Source organism: Hibiscus syriacus, unplaced genomic scaffold (genome assembly GCF_006381635.1).
Source record: "Hibiscus syriacus cultivar Baekdansim isolate YM2019G1 unplaced genomic scaffold, ASM638163v2 tig00110462_pilon, whole genome shotgun sequence".
Classification (NCBI taxonomy): Eukaryota; Viridiplantae; Streptophyta; class Magnoliopsida; order Malvales; family Malvaceae; genus Hibiscus; species Hibiscus syriacus.
The window spans coordinates 1,361,408-1,376,616 of NW_024062747.1; the positions used below are offsets into that span (position 1 = coordinate 1,361,408).

Below are 15,209 nucleotides of genomic sequence, written 5' to 3' on the forward strand. Positions count from 1 at the left end.
CACCTCAGCTAAAAGGGTGTCACTTCAGAAAATATAGAACAAACGGTACTAAAAAGGAAGATATTCGATTAAAAAGTGTCAGTTTGATCAAATCACCGGTTGACATGACACACAGCCGTTATTTGTAACGGCGTTCTAAAAAACATCAATGCTTGAAGTTCAATTATATGACAGGCCTTTGTGTTTTAGTTTTAAGAGTAATTTATTTTTTTTATAAAATTTTAGCGGCGGCATTTTTAAAAGTTATTATAAACATATTAATATTATCATTAATTTTTAGGGTAAAGTATAGTAATGTTCACTGAACATTTCTGAAACTTGCATTTAGGTCCCCCAACATTTAAAACTTGCAATACAGTCCCCCAACATTTATTCTGTTTGCAATATGGTCCCCCAACTTAAACCACAGTTAGAAAATTAGGATAAATTATATAAACGGTCATTGAACTTTTCAGTCACTTGAATTTCGGTCCCCCAACTTTTAAAACTTGCAAAACAGTCATCAATTTCATTCTAAACCCCAATTTCCAAAGTAATTCAATTTTATTCTAAACCCTAAATTCTAAAATACTTCAATTAAATTCTAAAATACTTCAATTTAAGGTAATATAGGCTTGAAGAAAGAGTTCAAGGCACAGACACAACGAATAAAAATATATTTATATAAATGTATATTTATATTTAGATGTATAAATAAAAAATATATTCATATATTAATGTATGAATCATTTATATTTTTTGAATATTTTATTTTTAATAAGAAATTAAAATTATTAATTATATTAGAAATACTCAACTTAAGATTATATATAATCATGAATTATAAATATGAAAAATATAATTATTAAATTTAGTTTAAAAATATATAATCTTAAATTTATTCTTTTAAAATATTGTATCAACTAATATTTAAAAAATATATTAAATCTATCAAACAATTTATCAAATATAATATTTTTTTATTGTAAAAAATATAATATTTCCCATCATTTATTGCTTTCAAATTTTTTGCCGAAGTTCAAATCTCATTATTTCCATTTTACATTATATTCTTTTTTTTCTGGCATTGGTCATACTATTAGTATATGTATTATTGTATATCTCTTAACACAAACGATGGTGTTAGCTTAGTGGCTCCACCCTATATCTTTCATTTGCGTGACTCAGGTTTGAGTTTGCCCAAGACCCAAATTTTACTTCTTTGTAACTTAATTTTCTTCTAATTAGGAGGTGACATGTGTCACCAATAACACATATCATGATCATGTGTTAACACATGTCAGATCATGATTAAATGATTAATTTATTAAATTTTATTTAATTTAGGACCAAATTGATAGCATATATAAATAATTAGGTGGTAACACGTGTCACCAATGACACGTGTCATGATCATGTGCTAACACATGTCAGATCCTAATTAAATGATTAATTTATTAAATTTATTTAATTTAGGACCAAATTGATTATATAAATAATAAAGACTGAATGTATAATAATGTCAATTCCTTTTAACTGCCACATCATCATTTTTATCAATTGGTAACGACTAGTGGCTTAGTTGAAACAGTTAAATAATTATGTGGTATGATTGATAAATTTAAAAGATCGATGACAAAAGTAAAAAGGGCTAGATAGTTAAGTTGTCAACCGAGTAGTTTACACTTTTATTTATACGTCAAAATAACATTTTATAAATTTAAAATTCGAATTATTTTCAACCTCTTTTATATCCTAACTACTTTTTTTAATTAAAAAATTTCTTCAACAGATAAGAATTATACTATTATATTTATATAAAAAATACGTATCACATGAAATAAGATGAAATTAAATAATAATAACTTTGACATAATTGAATTTAATTTAAGTATTTTGGAATTTAGGGTTTAGAATAAAATTGAATTACTTTGGAAATTGGGGTTTAAAATGAAATTTATGATTGTTTTGCAAGTTTTAAAAGTTGGGGGACCTAAATTCAAGTGACTGAAAAGTTCAATGACCATTTATATAATTTATCCTAATTTTCTAACTGTGGTTTAAGTTGGGGGACCATATTGCAAACAGAATAAATGTTGGGGGACTGTATTGCAAGTTTTAAATGTTGGGGGACCTAAATGCAAGCTTTTGAAATGTTCAGTGACCATTACTATACTTTACCCTAATTTTTATAATAACGAATGATTAAAATAAAACGAAAATATACTGTTAATTCTATTTTTTAATAAAATAATTAAATAATCAAAACATAACTAAATTTCAAAATACAAAACCTTTAGACTTTAGTCCGCGATCTAAAATTCAGAGATAAAAAGCCCAATTTCTCCACAACAGGCACATGTTGAATTTTTCTAGTCCATGTCATTTAAGAGCCCATAGTGATGTAATAATAATAATAATAATACTAGTAAAAGATTTTACTTTCTTTAAAAAAAATTGGTGACATTTTTTATATTAAAAAGACCATTTATCTTGTATTGTGTAAAAATGGAATTAATAGTACGAAAAGATTGAACTTATAATGATTATTATTTTATAAAATAAGTAAATGGATAAATGTTAAACTATTCTTAATAAAAATTTATATTTTGAGAAGTATTATTATTTTAAATATTCAAAATATACACAGAAAGACCTTTCAAAAAGATATATATATATATATATATATATATATATATATATATATATATATATATATATATATATATATATATATATATACAGAGAGAGACAGAGTAGAATTTTCAACCTTTTCCAAATGGCATATTAAAATGCATTAGGAAATCAATTTAAATTCAGTATATTTTTAGGATTCACAATTGACACAAAATATGGATATGTGAAGAGGTAAATCAGAACCTTTTTAGGGACTAAAATTAAATTATAAACTTTTGAAAAGTCAAAATTTAAAACTGTTATTAATTAATTTATGATTTTATAATTTTTAAAATGATTAAAATAAAGTTGTATGTATCATCTTTGGGGCCAAAGTGCAACTTCAGTATTGTATAAGCATAAAACTTGGAAATTATAAAGGGACTAAAATTAGAAATTTTCTATTTTAGGGGTCATTCCCTACTTATCCCTTTGGCTGTGTCCATATATATAACACAAAATCCGGCCCCCATTGTTAATAACATAATAAGCATTCTCATTTATTTAACACAAGATAACCATAATAGCAGTAGAAATAACCTTGCTACCCTCAAATCCCAAGGATTCCCCATGAAAGTAGAACAACAGCATCTCAAACATGGGGCTTCCTATGCCCTCATGGTTTCCACAGGATGGTGGTTTCTGCAATCATGGAAGTGACCACGTATGGATCCATGTTCGAAGCCGGCCTCCTGTCTTCGAAATATCCTTTCCCGTCTTTCTCGGTGTCTCGCCCGACACGAATTGATGCCCCACGGTTTGCAACACCCTATTTTAGAGTTGGGATGCAAGCAGATATATTAGAATGATGCAGACTGGATAATAATATGATGCCAAAGATGGTTTCGATTTTTCACCCATAAGAAAGTGTTGATGTCTGCGGTCTCGTGCCGGCCTGTTAGACGGCGCTCGTTGCCTTCTCCATAGGCAGCAATGTGTTCCTTGTGCCTTTGTCCAAGCTTTTCAATTGCTTTCTTGATAATCACGAAACCTCCATCACTTCTCATTGACTTTGTACTGAAACATCATATGAACTTCATAATTGGAAAAACAACAAGATAATACAAGTACTTCCCAAATTAGATTCAAATGGAACCTTTAATTTGTGTGAGCGCCGGCACCATTCCAGTCTCCCTGGATTGGCTTAGGATCAAAGGAGAGCACCACTCCAGCAATCTCAGTAATCCTCTGTAATTCATAAACGGAGATCAAAACAACAATACTCGTAGCCAACAATCACACCTGAATTGAGTAACAAACTCGACAGTCGAATCTGAACTGCAGCATGCTAGATTACCTCCAAAATGTAACGTGCAACCCACAATTCATCTCCGGCAGAGATGCCGACTGCCGGACCAACTTGAAATTCCCACTGAAAAAAAACAAAGATAGATTAAGCTTAAACACAGTAACCGAGAAACGTAAAAAGAGTATCATACCGTAGTTCTACCTGTCCCGGCATCACTTCTCCATTGACGCCACTGATATTGATTCCAGCATATAAACAAGCTTTATAGTGAGAGTCCACAATGTCACGGCCGTAGGCTTTGTCCACACCAACACCACAATAATAAGGACCCTGTCCCAAAAAGCAAATCATCACCACAATATTCGAAATTATTAATGTTATAAACCGGTAACTGAGAGCTTGATCTTCGGTCCAGATCGTTTGAAAGAAAGGAGTACTTGAGGTCCGGGATAGCCACCAAGAGGCCATCCAACCGGCCATTTAACATCTTTCTGCAACAAGGTATACTCTTGCTCAATTCCAAACCTGTTCGCTCCCACCACATCGGATTCAAAGAAAATCAACATTAAATCACAGTTTAAAAAAAAAGTTCAAAGATTGGACCCTGTAAACAGAAATAGGAAATACCAGGGCTCTTCAGAAGCAACATCGGGATGGCTAAATATCTTTGCAGCGTTGCATCTCTTGTTTGTGGGAATGGGGTCACCAGCTGGTGTGTAAGCATCGCACATCACCTAAAACTCAATTCACCATGCACAAATCAACACTCAAAACAATTTTCATTTTTTAGCCCGGAAATAGAAACAGAACTTACAAGGATATTGTTTCCCCTCCTGAATGGGTCTTTGAAGATAGCTTGAGGACTATTCCATTTCATTGAAGATATAAATCAAAATCTTAGCAGAAGAAAAAAAGAAAGAGAAAACCTATGAAACCCAAACAAAAAACATACTATAAGATCACTTCACTATCTTCTCCCGGCGCTTGACCAGTGCTGGACCCGTCATAGTTCCACTTGGGGAGCTTTGAAGGATCGGCAACAGGGCCAGAAAGGGTCTGCAACGTAGACACCATAGTATTAGAAAGTATTGAAAAGGACGAGACTTTCAGAAAGAGGCAAAACCAATTACCCTTGCTTTGCTTCTGAGGTCCATGCCGGATCCACCCACCCTATTCAACGAATATAGAACAAAAAAACAAAAGTTTCCATTACTAGTGAACAAAAGCAGGGGAAAAAGTTGAAACTATAAGAAAAGTGACCCTGGATATTATTTGATAAGCTATTCAACAACCAAAACAAGATGATAATCAAAAGCAAAACGCAACCCATCATCATTTAGATGATCAGCAGCAGATATTTTATAGGCAACACAGTAAAGAGTGAAACATTCTTGAAACAAGTTCATGAAGAAAAACAAACTAAAAACACTCGTTGGCGCTAACACTGCGTTCAGCATGTTTATGAGCTATATGAAATGAAAAGAAAAATGATTTTTGTTTTCATGAAAGGTGAAGAAGAGACCAACCATATGTATTCAGCAATGATTTTGTCAGTGCAGTCGGAGAGATTAAGGTTAACAAGATCTGTAGGCATCGACATAATGGTTCTTCTCCGAGCAAACAAAGAGATTACTTTTCTTTCGCAAATAGAGAAGAAAATACAAAGACCCGGTGGGAAGAAGGTTGCTTCCTGCATTGCCTTTTATAGTGAAGTTGGCAGCTGCGAACTGTTGAGTGCGGTTGCCTTACAATTTGTTTTTATTGCAAGTAATTAATTTTCTTATAATTTATTATATTTTTGCAAAAACGAAAATGAAAAATATATATTTTCTTTTTATAGTCATAAAAAGGTTGGGAGCAAATCGTGATTGTCGCTAGTGAAGGGAATCTCGTAATTAATCAGAAAATGTCAGCTGATTAGAGTCCTTTAATAAATTAATTAACTAAAATAATATTAAATTTTTCACTTTTCTTATTTAACTATTGATATCTAATTTATTAATCAATTAGTTTATATTAAATTTTACAAAAATATATTTCTCCTTTATCTCCTTTTACCTCTTTGGTTAGTCTTGTGTGTCTCAATGAACACAGAGTGAGGAGATATATAATAATAAAGTGATATCATTATTATAATTAATAAATATAATAATTGAATTATAATTTTTAAAACTCGATAAATAAATGTAAACTTATTCAAAATTCAGTGTTTAAATGATTATTTTAATAAACTGCTTTGCTAAATGATTGACCTAGAAATAGTGTTTGAGTGTAAGGTGTAGGTGGGGGACTTTTTTCTGTTTTGTTAGTATTGGTATAATTGTTTAAATGATGCCTAGGGCTTTAGGCACCTCTAATTTGACTACCCAACAAAACACCCTTAATTTACACTTTACTCTCACCTTTATCAAAACGTTTAGTAGTGGACCCACAGTATTACAAATATGATAATACGGTTGGCCAAATTGGAATCTTTTCACCTATAATTTAATGATTGTCACTTCATCTTTTCTAATTATATCTAATCCCATATAATATATAATGATAATCAGATAAAATGTATTACAAATTATTAAATTATGTCAAAATAAAATATTTAGTCATCAAACTTCTAAATATTATAAAATAATCATTAAATTTATTAAACTGTTACAAAATGATCCTTATAAAACTATAAGTAACAATAAGAGTTAATTGCATCATATATCCTCAAATTGTAATAATCATTTTAAATTAGTCCTTAAACTTTTGAATATTCTCATTTCACATCCAAACTATGACCCATTCTAAATTAGTCCTTATATTTTTTAACATTTTAATTTCATCCATAAACTATGACTCTCTTTCTAAAATGGTCCCCAAACTTTTGAATCTTCAAATTTATCCCCAAATCCATCTAAATATATAATCAATTTCGACAATAGTTTAACCTAAATTTTATTTTTTTTCAAACATATAACAATATAACTTGACCTAATGATTTTATTAACAAGGGATGTGGTTATTATATACATATAGTTTGGTATAAAATTGGAATGAGTTACTAAATAATTTACAAAATGTGTTAGACATGAATTGCAATTTGCAAATCTGACATTTCAAATATATATATATATATATATATATATATATATATATATATATATATATATATATAATATAGGATAAATATAAGGTAATATACATTCAAAGATAACTCTCAACTATTCGATTTTGAATGCTAATACTCCTGATATTCATGGTGGTCGAACCTGGAATCTCAACGAAGAACAATAATTTATTTATCACCGATGTCACTGCTTCGTGCTTAATTATATTTGTCAACTATATTTTTTTATATATATTATACGTTTAGCTTGACTTTGTCTAATATATATGTCACCGTAACTTGTAGAAAACTAAAAGTTTTTTTTTTCTTTCAATTAGTATGACGTTTTTCTAAAAATTTTAAAAATGAATATTATGACAGTTCTTTGGTAACAACGACCAAAATGTTACATTCGATCATGTGAAAGGGCAAGTCCCAAATTTATTTAAAAATACTAATGAAAGGTGTTTATGAGGGTTAAACATTTGAATTGAACATTCAAGAATCTTATAATTTTTATTTAGTTCTCGTGGTCCTGATTATGCATTGTCTAATCCTGGCATCACATATCACGCATCTACACTCCACTGATTATTTATTAATATTATTAATAAGTATTATACTTGCAAATTATTTAATAAAGAAAGAGAATACTGGACTTTTTAAGATTTTGTCATAGTTGAGTCAGATACGTAGTAAGATTTTATAACTCAAAAAAATAAATTTGTTTCTATTTATTAATTAACTTATTAAATTATTTTATTTATATAAAATTATGTAAATATAATAATATTAGTATACAAATATTTAATTATATACGGCAAAAATGCTAGTATTTTGATTATGTGAAAGGACAAGTCCCAATTGTTTTTTTAAATAATAATACTAATAATAATGAGATGAGTTAATGAGGCAAGAAGATGATTAAGCCTTTGAATTCTTTTTAATTTATTAAACATTTGAATTTGAATATTCAAGAATCTTAAAAATTTAATTTAATTGTGGTGATCCTGATTTTGCCTTGTCTAATCCTGGCATCACATACCATGCCTCTTCCCTTCAATTATTATTTATTAATATAGTTATTATACTTACAAATTGTTTTATACTAATAAAAGAGCATATTGATTTTTTTTCAAGATTTTTTTCATAATTGAGTGAGATCTCAGGTTAATTTAGTTTGTCTATAATTATTAATTTTTTAATAATAGATTTATTAATCAATTAATCTTGATCAGGTACTTAAAAACATTAATAAGTATTTATTTTATGACTAAGAGCAAGGGAAACAATGGTTCGGCTGAAGGTTTCGTAATTAACCTAAGGCACAACGTCAAATTTAGTGCACTTAATATTTATATCTTTGTCAAATTATTTTTTATTTACCTTGAGTTGATTTTTAATTTCATAAACGTTTTTAGTAAACTGTTGTTGACTTTATAGTGGAGTTAATTAAATATATTTTGATTTATCAACTATTCGTGAAATATGAATACAATGATTGGTTATATATAATTTAGAAAATGAGAAAAGAAGGTAAAGATAAGTGAAATAGAATGAATGGAGATGATGTTTGCTCGCTTGTCTATTATATAAAATCATAGAGCAATGTTGTTTTTGGCATATGGTCAAACTAGAGTGTCGCCTTCAACAAGACCTTGAGTCTCTCCTTGATCAATAGTAGCTTGTCTGGAAACAAAAGGTCAGGTCTGATTGGATTTCTTTTGGTGACCGCAACACCAAATTTTTTCATGCTTTGGCCATGGGAAATCGTCGTCGATCTTCTGTTATCATGCTTAAGGACGTCTCGGGTGAGTGATGCCAAGATGATGCCAAGTTACGTGATTGGGGTGTTGATTATTTCAAGCAACTTTTTGCTAGTAACGATACTGCTACACATCCTTTCCCTATTCGGGGTCAATTCCCTTCCATTCCGATCCAGGAGTTCAAGGCATTTAAGCTCTCTCGCAATGGTACGCCTCTCTCCTATATTTTTTTCACCGACGATTTAATTCTCCATGCCAAAGCGGATCTTGATCAAGCTGTCAACATTGATAAAATTTTAAAGACTTTTGGCAACCACTCCGGACGCGTTGACTGACATAATGTTGCAACAAGCAATAAGTAATCATCTGGGTTTCCAAGTTGTCACAGATCTTGGTAATTATCTGGGTACTCCAGTTCGTCACTCTGGTGCAACGGCCGATCGTTTCCATTATATCATTGATAAAATCAATAAAAGGCTCACTGGCTATGCTGCTCGGACTCTTTCTTTTACTGGCCGCTTAACCCTTGCGAAGTCGGTTTTACTCAGTATTCCAACTTGTACAATGCAGTCTTGTATGCTTCCCCTTTCAATTTGTGATGAGATTGAAAGAATTGTTCGACGTTTTATTTGGGGTGGGAGTAGCAGCTCGACGTCAATCTCTTTGGTTAATTGGAACACTGTCTGTCAACCCCGCATTTGTGGCGGTTTGGGAATAAGACATGCTAAAGATCAAAACGTTGCTTTCTTACGCAAAATCTACCATGCCTTGGTTCAATCCCGCTCTAATAGCTCTCCCTTCTGGAGGTCGCTGGCTTCGATTTGGCAAGTTTATCTTTCAAATGTTGCATGGCCCGTCGGCGATGACAAAACTATAAATTTTTGGGTTGACAACTGGATCTCCGAATTGGGTCCCCTTCAGCAATGGCCCTCCCCGCACATCCCCATTAACAATGGGGCCCTTTTTCATCATTTCGTTCATGAGAATGGTAGTTGGAATTGGCATATCCTTGGCAACCAACTTGATCATTCTGTTTTACCTTACATTCAAGCCATTTGTCCTCCACAAGCTTCTCTCGGACCTGACAGAGTTTTCTGGAATGGAAACAAGAAAAGAGAGTTCTCGGTTAAAGATGCTTATTCTCATCTGTCCATTGGCAGTCTGTTAATCAGTCCTGGAATCTGGTTTGGAAACATCCGATTCCAGAACGTATACGTGGTTTTCTCTGGTTGGCTCTTCAGGACAAACTTTTGACAAACCATAACTGCTTCAAAAGATCTCTTGCTGCTAGCTCTACGTGCCCTCTTTGTGGAGAACCGAACGAAACTCTCCATATTTTGAGGGATTTTCACGATGTGCACAGATTATGGAGCTCCTTACCAGGGAGTTTCATTCATGCCGACTTTTTCTCTTTTTCTTTGCAGGATTGGATCTTATATTGTGTCTCATGTACTCGTCTTTGCTGTTTGACTGATGGTCCCTGGCAGCAGCTTTTTCCAGCTCTCATTTGGCAAATGTGGAAGCGTCTAAACTCTTTCATATTCACTGGAAAAAGTTTAGACATGTCCACCCTCATTCACACCAGTTTGCAGTGGGCAAGACTCTACAAAATCGCGCCTACCCAACACTTTCTTCCATACTCGTCCATTGTTGAAAATGTCCAATGGTCTCCGTCCCCCGACGATTGGATTTGTCTTAACTCCGATGCTACCGTCTCCACGATCACTGGTGTCGGATCAATCGGTGGAGTGTTTCGCGATCATTCAGGTTCTCATATTCTTTCTTTTGCCAAAAATATTGGAATCACTACGGTCTTGCAGGCGGAACTATGGGGTATTTTGGAAGGATTAAAGATCGCAAAGCTTCGAAATTTCAGTCGCATCCTAGTTCAGTCTGATAATGTTGAAGCGATTAAGCTCCTGACTCCTCCGTCTATGCACAGCCCATTCCAGCTGGTGCGCTCCATAGCTATCCTTTGTGAAGATGACACAAGTATCCAATTCATGTATTCCCACGCGAGGTCGACATGGCTGCTGACTCCCTCTCGAAACTTGAGAGCTCCCCGATGATGGCAATCTATGAAGCTTCCTCCCCTCGTCTCGGCTTGCTTGATCTCCTGCACAGGGATTCTTTCGGACCTCCTTATGTTCGGTTATTAAACTTATAATGTATTGGCTTTAGCCTCCACTTTTACAAATAATTAAAATAAAAATAAAAAATAAATAACAAGCATTCTCACGCATGCATGCTTAATTGATAACGCGACACATTTTACATTCTCATTCCAAATAACATGACACATGTCATATCATCATTTTAAATGACATAATATGTATGACATCATTATTTTAATAATATGACATGTAAATATTAATAATTAAATATATAAAGTTTTTACATCAACAAAATTTGATGAGCGTTAATCAACTAATAATTTTCATTCAACATGAATTATTTTGACTAGAAAATAAAATATTTAAACTTTAAAACTTTTAAAAAATAATAATAAAAGTCAATGATAAAAATAAGAGTCAAAATGAACAACTAAACAAATGTTTGGGACTAATTTTATCATGATGTCAAATTGTATTATTTTATTAATCATATATTGTTATATTTAATATTACTATATATATAAAATTTATATATCAAGGGAGTAAATTATATCTACCCAACCCGAGTTGATGCCACTCCGACATCCGAACCCACTTCTAAGCTCTGACTAGGGACAAAGCTCCATTAAGGCCCAAAGGTCCGGTCTTTGTTAAATTATTTATATTTGATAGATTTTGATCTAATAATATTTTAGTTAATATAAAATTAAGTATTTAAATTAAAAAATATAAAAATTTATTAGATATTTGACGTATGAACTAAAAAATGATAATTCAATACCAACAATCGATTGGTTTAGCTGGATGAGACACTAAATCCTTTAAACAAGGTCATAGATTTGAATATTGGCCATTGCAAATAGAACAAACTGTTTTGGGACAGTCGCCCTCGCTTCTGCATTACTTGATCCGAATTAGTCAACCAATAGATTAGAAACCAGTACTTATAAAAAAAATGATAATTCAATACTTTCAATTTTTAGTCTAATAATAATTTATGTTATTATAAATTTAATTATTAGATAAATTAGACATAATTTTCTGAGTTATAAGTTTAAATATCTAATAAATTATTGTATTTTTTTTAAAAAAAATTAATATTTCAACCCTGTATATATCTAATCCATATACGCGGCTCTGACCATATCAAGTGTCCACCGAATCTATCTTACTTCATCGTCCATGACATAATCCTTTTTTTCCCCTTCTGGACAACATCACCAGGTTCGCAGGAGTAGGCTCATCGCTGCTGGATTTGGTTAATAAAAAAACCGTGTAAAAATAAGCCATTATTAGAACCTCTAACAAGCTACCGTCTTGCCATTTTTGCCGTTGGAATCTTGTTCCCCTATTGCTTTGTTTCTCTGTTGAAGCAAACCGACTCAATCTCTTGCTTCATTTCAAGAAACAACAACCCAGGAAGTAAAACAAAACAAAAACGAAATCAAACAGAATAATATTATTATGATTAATAAAAAAGATTGTTGCTTTCTTCTTTAATCGAAAACCCCATTCCTTCTCACCTGTAACTTGTAAGCATCTCCTCCTTTTTCCCTTTCGGATTGAATTAATAAAATCTATCCACGTTAGCCATGATGTTTTTGTTTCTATTTCAAATATCAAGTTGATACCTTTTTGGAACACGGGTCTCTTTCTCTCCCCTTTTTTAGTCAAATTCTTTGCCTTTTGGTTTCTGGGTTTTTTGTTCTTCTCCATTTTCTTCTCATTTCTTGTAGCTTTTCAGGCCCTGTTTTTGTTTTCTATCTTCTATAGAATGTTGCATTTTATTGTAATATATCTGGTGAAATGATTTAAAATGGAAGCGTTTTAAGCCTTCAAATTTTGTTTTTATATGTTTTTTTTAATTGTATAGGATCTTCATTTTTCATAATTCTTTTGTTCATGAAATGTAAAGGGGTTTGGGTTCCATTGCAGATATCTTCAGTTATTAATTTTAAGCTTGTGGACCATCTGCTAACTTAATCCGACCTTGAAGCTTCCAAAGCTGATATTTGAACATTCAGCTCATAGGATGGAAGGGAATGTCGGATCGCCTCCGAGTAAATTGGTCGAGTGTCGGATTTGCCACGACGAGGACGAATATTTGAACATGGAGACACCGTGTTCTTGTTGCGGCAGCTTGAAGGTCAGTTGTACATCAACTGGTTCTTTTTAGTTGGAACCTTAATGTCATTACTCTTAAACCATAGGAGCAATGTCTGATCACTTATTTCTAATTCAATTGAATAAGTTGGCATTGCATTCTTCATGTTACCTTGAATGTAAGCTAGAATTTAGCCTTCTCCTAGAGAAGAGAACCAAATGCCTCGATCGAAAGCCATCAGACATGCATATCAAGAAAACTAGGACACATTTAACCAGCAATTTACATGATTACTGTGTCTTTATTGTTGCAGTATGCTCACCGGAAATGTGTCCAGAGGTGGTGCAATGTAAAGGGTGACATCAACTGTGAGATTTGCCAACAGGTCCGACCATTGTTTAATTGTCGGTTTATCATCTGCACCCTTATCTTTCCATGAATTTGAATGAAACCAATTGATTCTCTTTTGTTGGAATATTTACACAAATGCAGCAATATAGGCCTGGTTATATGGCACCGCCTCCTTTATATCATTATGGAGGTGATCCTTTGAACTTCGGGTATATCTCGAGCTCTCTAGCTATATTCTATCCTTTTTCTTGTATAATGAAGTTGTTTCCTTCACTCATCTACAAAGAATTTTGATATCATCTCAGAGGGAATTGGGAGATTTCCAGGAGAGACTTGCGAGGTCCGCATTTTATAGTCACAACCGATCATGATTTTCTGGAGTCAGATTTTGATATTTACTTGGCCCCCAGTTCTCAAAGCGTGATATGCTGTCGTGTCGTTGCTATAATTGTACGTCTCTCTTCCTCTACATATAGTTCTAATTGAAGATTCGTATCTCTCGTACATGTTTGGTTTATTCGATGAAATTGATTAAAAATATAAAACTTACTGAAAATTTCTCTAAAGATGGTTGAATGCCAGTTGATCTGGACAATGTTTGATTTTGTGTTGTGCCCTGTCCTTTCATTTCCTTGTTGCCTTGCTTTTCTAGCTAGTGAAAATGTTTCACCATTTCAACAACCATTATATTCATTCACAATCTTATTTGCAGTTTATGGTTCTTCTAGTTCTGCGGCACACTCTTCCGATCATGACCAGTGGAACCGGAGACTATTCGTTGACATCGATCACTGTAAGAACACATTAAACTAGAACGTCTATTTGTAGAATGAGCAGAATGGTGCCAATGAGTGCAACTTGTTTTTGGCTTTATATTGCAGTTACTATTGTTAAAAACCATTGCGATTCTATTGCCTATATGTATCATGGTTAAGGCATTCACAGCCGCTATCCGACGACGTCGTCAACAGCACCAGGTTCGAATACATTCACTTTCATCGAACTTAATAACTGTACTCAATCGCCTAACTTAATTGCTAGATAGGTGCATTTTCATCAGCTTCTGCTTGCTTTTCTACCTGCAAAATGGGCAACTGATCGCCGGCATACTTTCACTATTTTATAGGATCCTCGGTTTTCCCTGGCTGCATCAGATGAAGAAAATGATTTGCCGCAACCGCAGCTGCAGGCACTGCCACGAATTATTAGTGTACATTGATCTAGTTGATTCTGCGTCACATGGAAGGAAGAAGAGAATATTCAGTACTCGATTTATCTTTGCGGCACGAGAAAACTAGCAGGATACCTATCCGATGATGGTTGTTCGACATCAAAATCTTAATCGGATGAAGAAAGGGAAGTTCATTGTTTATCAGAATGAAATTTTACTGCTATAATGTGTACAGTTATGAAAATAGCAGTAAATATAAATATGGCACCGTAGGATAGATTACTACTGGGGATGGAGAAAATGACCAGTTCCTATGGAAAACACATATTTGTAAATGTAAATCACATTTATTATCTACGAGAAAAGATAATTACATTATATCACATTGGATATTTTTGAAAGTACAAAAATTATAATTAACATTTTTGTCGAAATATAAGTATCACAATAAATTTATTTATTTTGAATTATTTAGAGTGATTACAAGATAATACTTATTCACAATCTTTATTTAAGATTAACAACGTGCACACACCCTGCAGATGCAGCTGCTAGGAGTGTTTATTTTTCGAAATTAACCGACTTAACCGACCTCCATAATTAATTCGGTCAAAACGGTCGGCCACCGATTAGTTCGATCGGGGAACAACTAACTTTTTTTAACATTATGTATACGGTTAATTCGGTTTGAAATCGGTTAATTAACCAAAT

The 15,209-nt window shown here is 32.6% G+C and overlaps 1 protein-coding gene and 1 pseudogene across 1 annotated transcript; one reads left to right on the forward strand and one right to left on the reverse strand.

Moving 5' to 3' along the window:
- Window positions 1-3,222: 3,222 nt before the first annotated feature.
- Window positions 3,223-5,615, reverse strand: LOC120126779 (annotated as a pseudogene).
- Window positions 5,616-12,854: 7,239 nt separating this feature from the next.
- LOC120126947 lies at window positions 12,855-14,742 on the forward strand. Its single transcript, XM_039144983.1, has 7 exons — window positions 12,855-13,018; window positions 13,290-13,361; window positions 13,469-13,536; window positions 13,633-13,777; window positions 14,040-14,120; window positions 14,209-14,304; window positions 14,454-14,742. The coding sequence occupies exons 1-7, from the start codon at window positions 12,905-12,907 to the stop codon at window positions 14,544-14,546; spliced, it is 669 nt and encodes a 222-aa protein (XP_039000914.1). The 5' UTR covers window positions 12,855-12,904; the 3' UTR covers window positions 14,547-14,742.
- The last annotated feature ends 467 nt before the right edge of the window (window positions 14,743-15,209 follow it).

Coding starts and splice junctions, on each gene's coding strand:
- LOC120126947 (XM_039144983.1), top strand. CDS start 12,905: ATGGAAGGGAATGTCGGATCGCCTCCGAGTAAATTGGTCGAGTGTCGG. Junction 13,362..13,468: donor ACTGTGAGATTTGCCAACAG/GTCCGACCATTG, acceptor ACACAAATGCAG/CAATATAGGCCTGGTTATAT. Junction 14,305..14,453: donor GACGTCGTCAACAGCACCAG/GTTCGAATACAT, acceptor ACTATTTTATAG/GATCCTCGGTTTTCCCTGGC.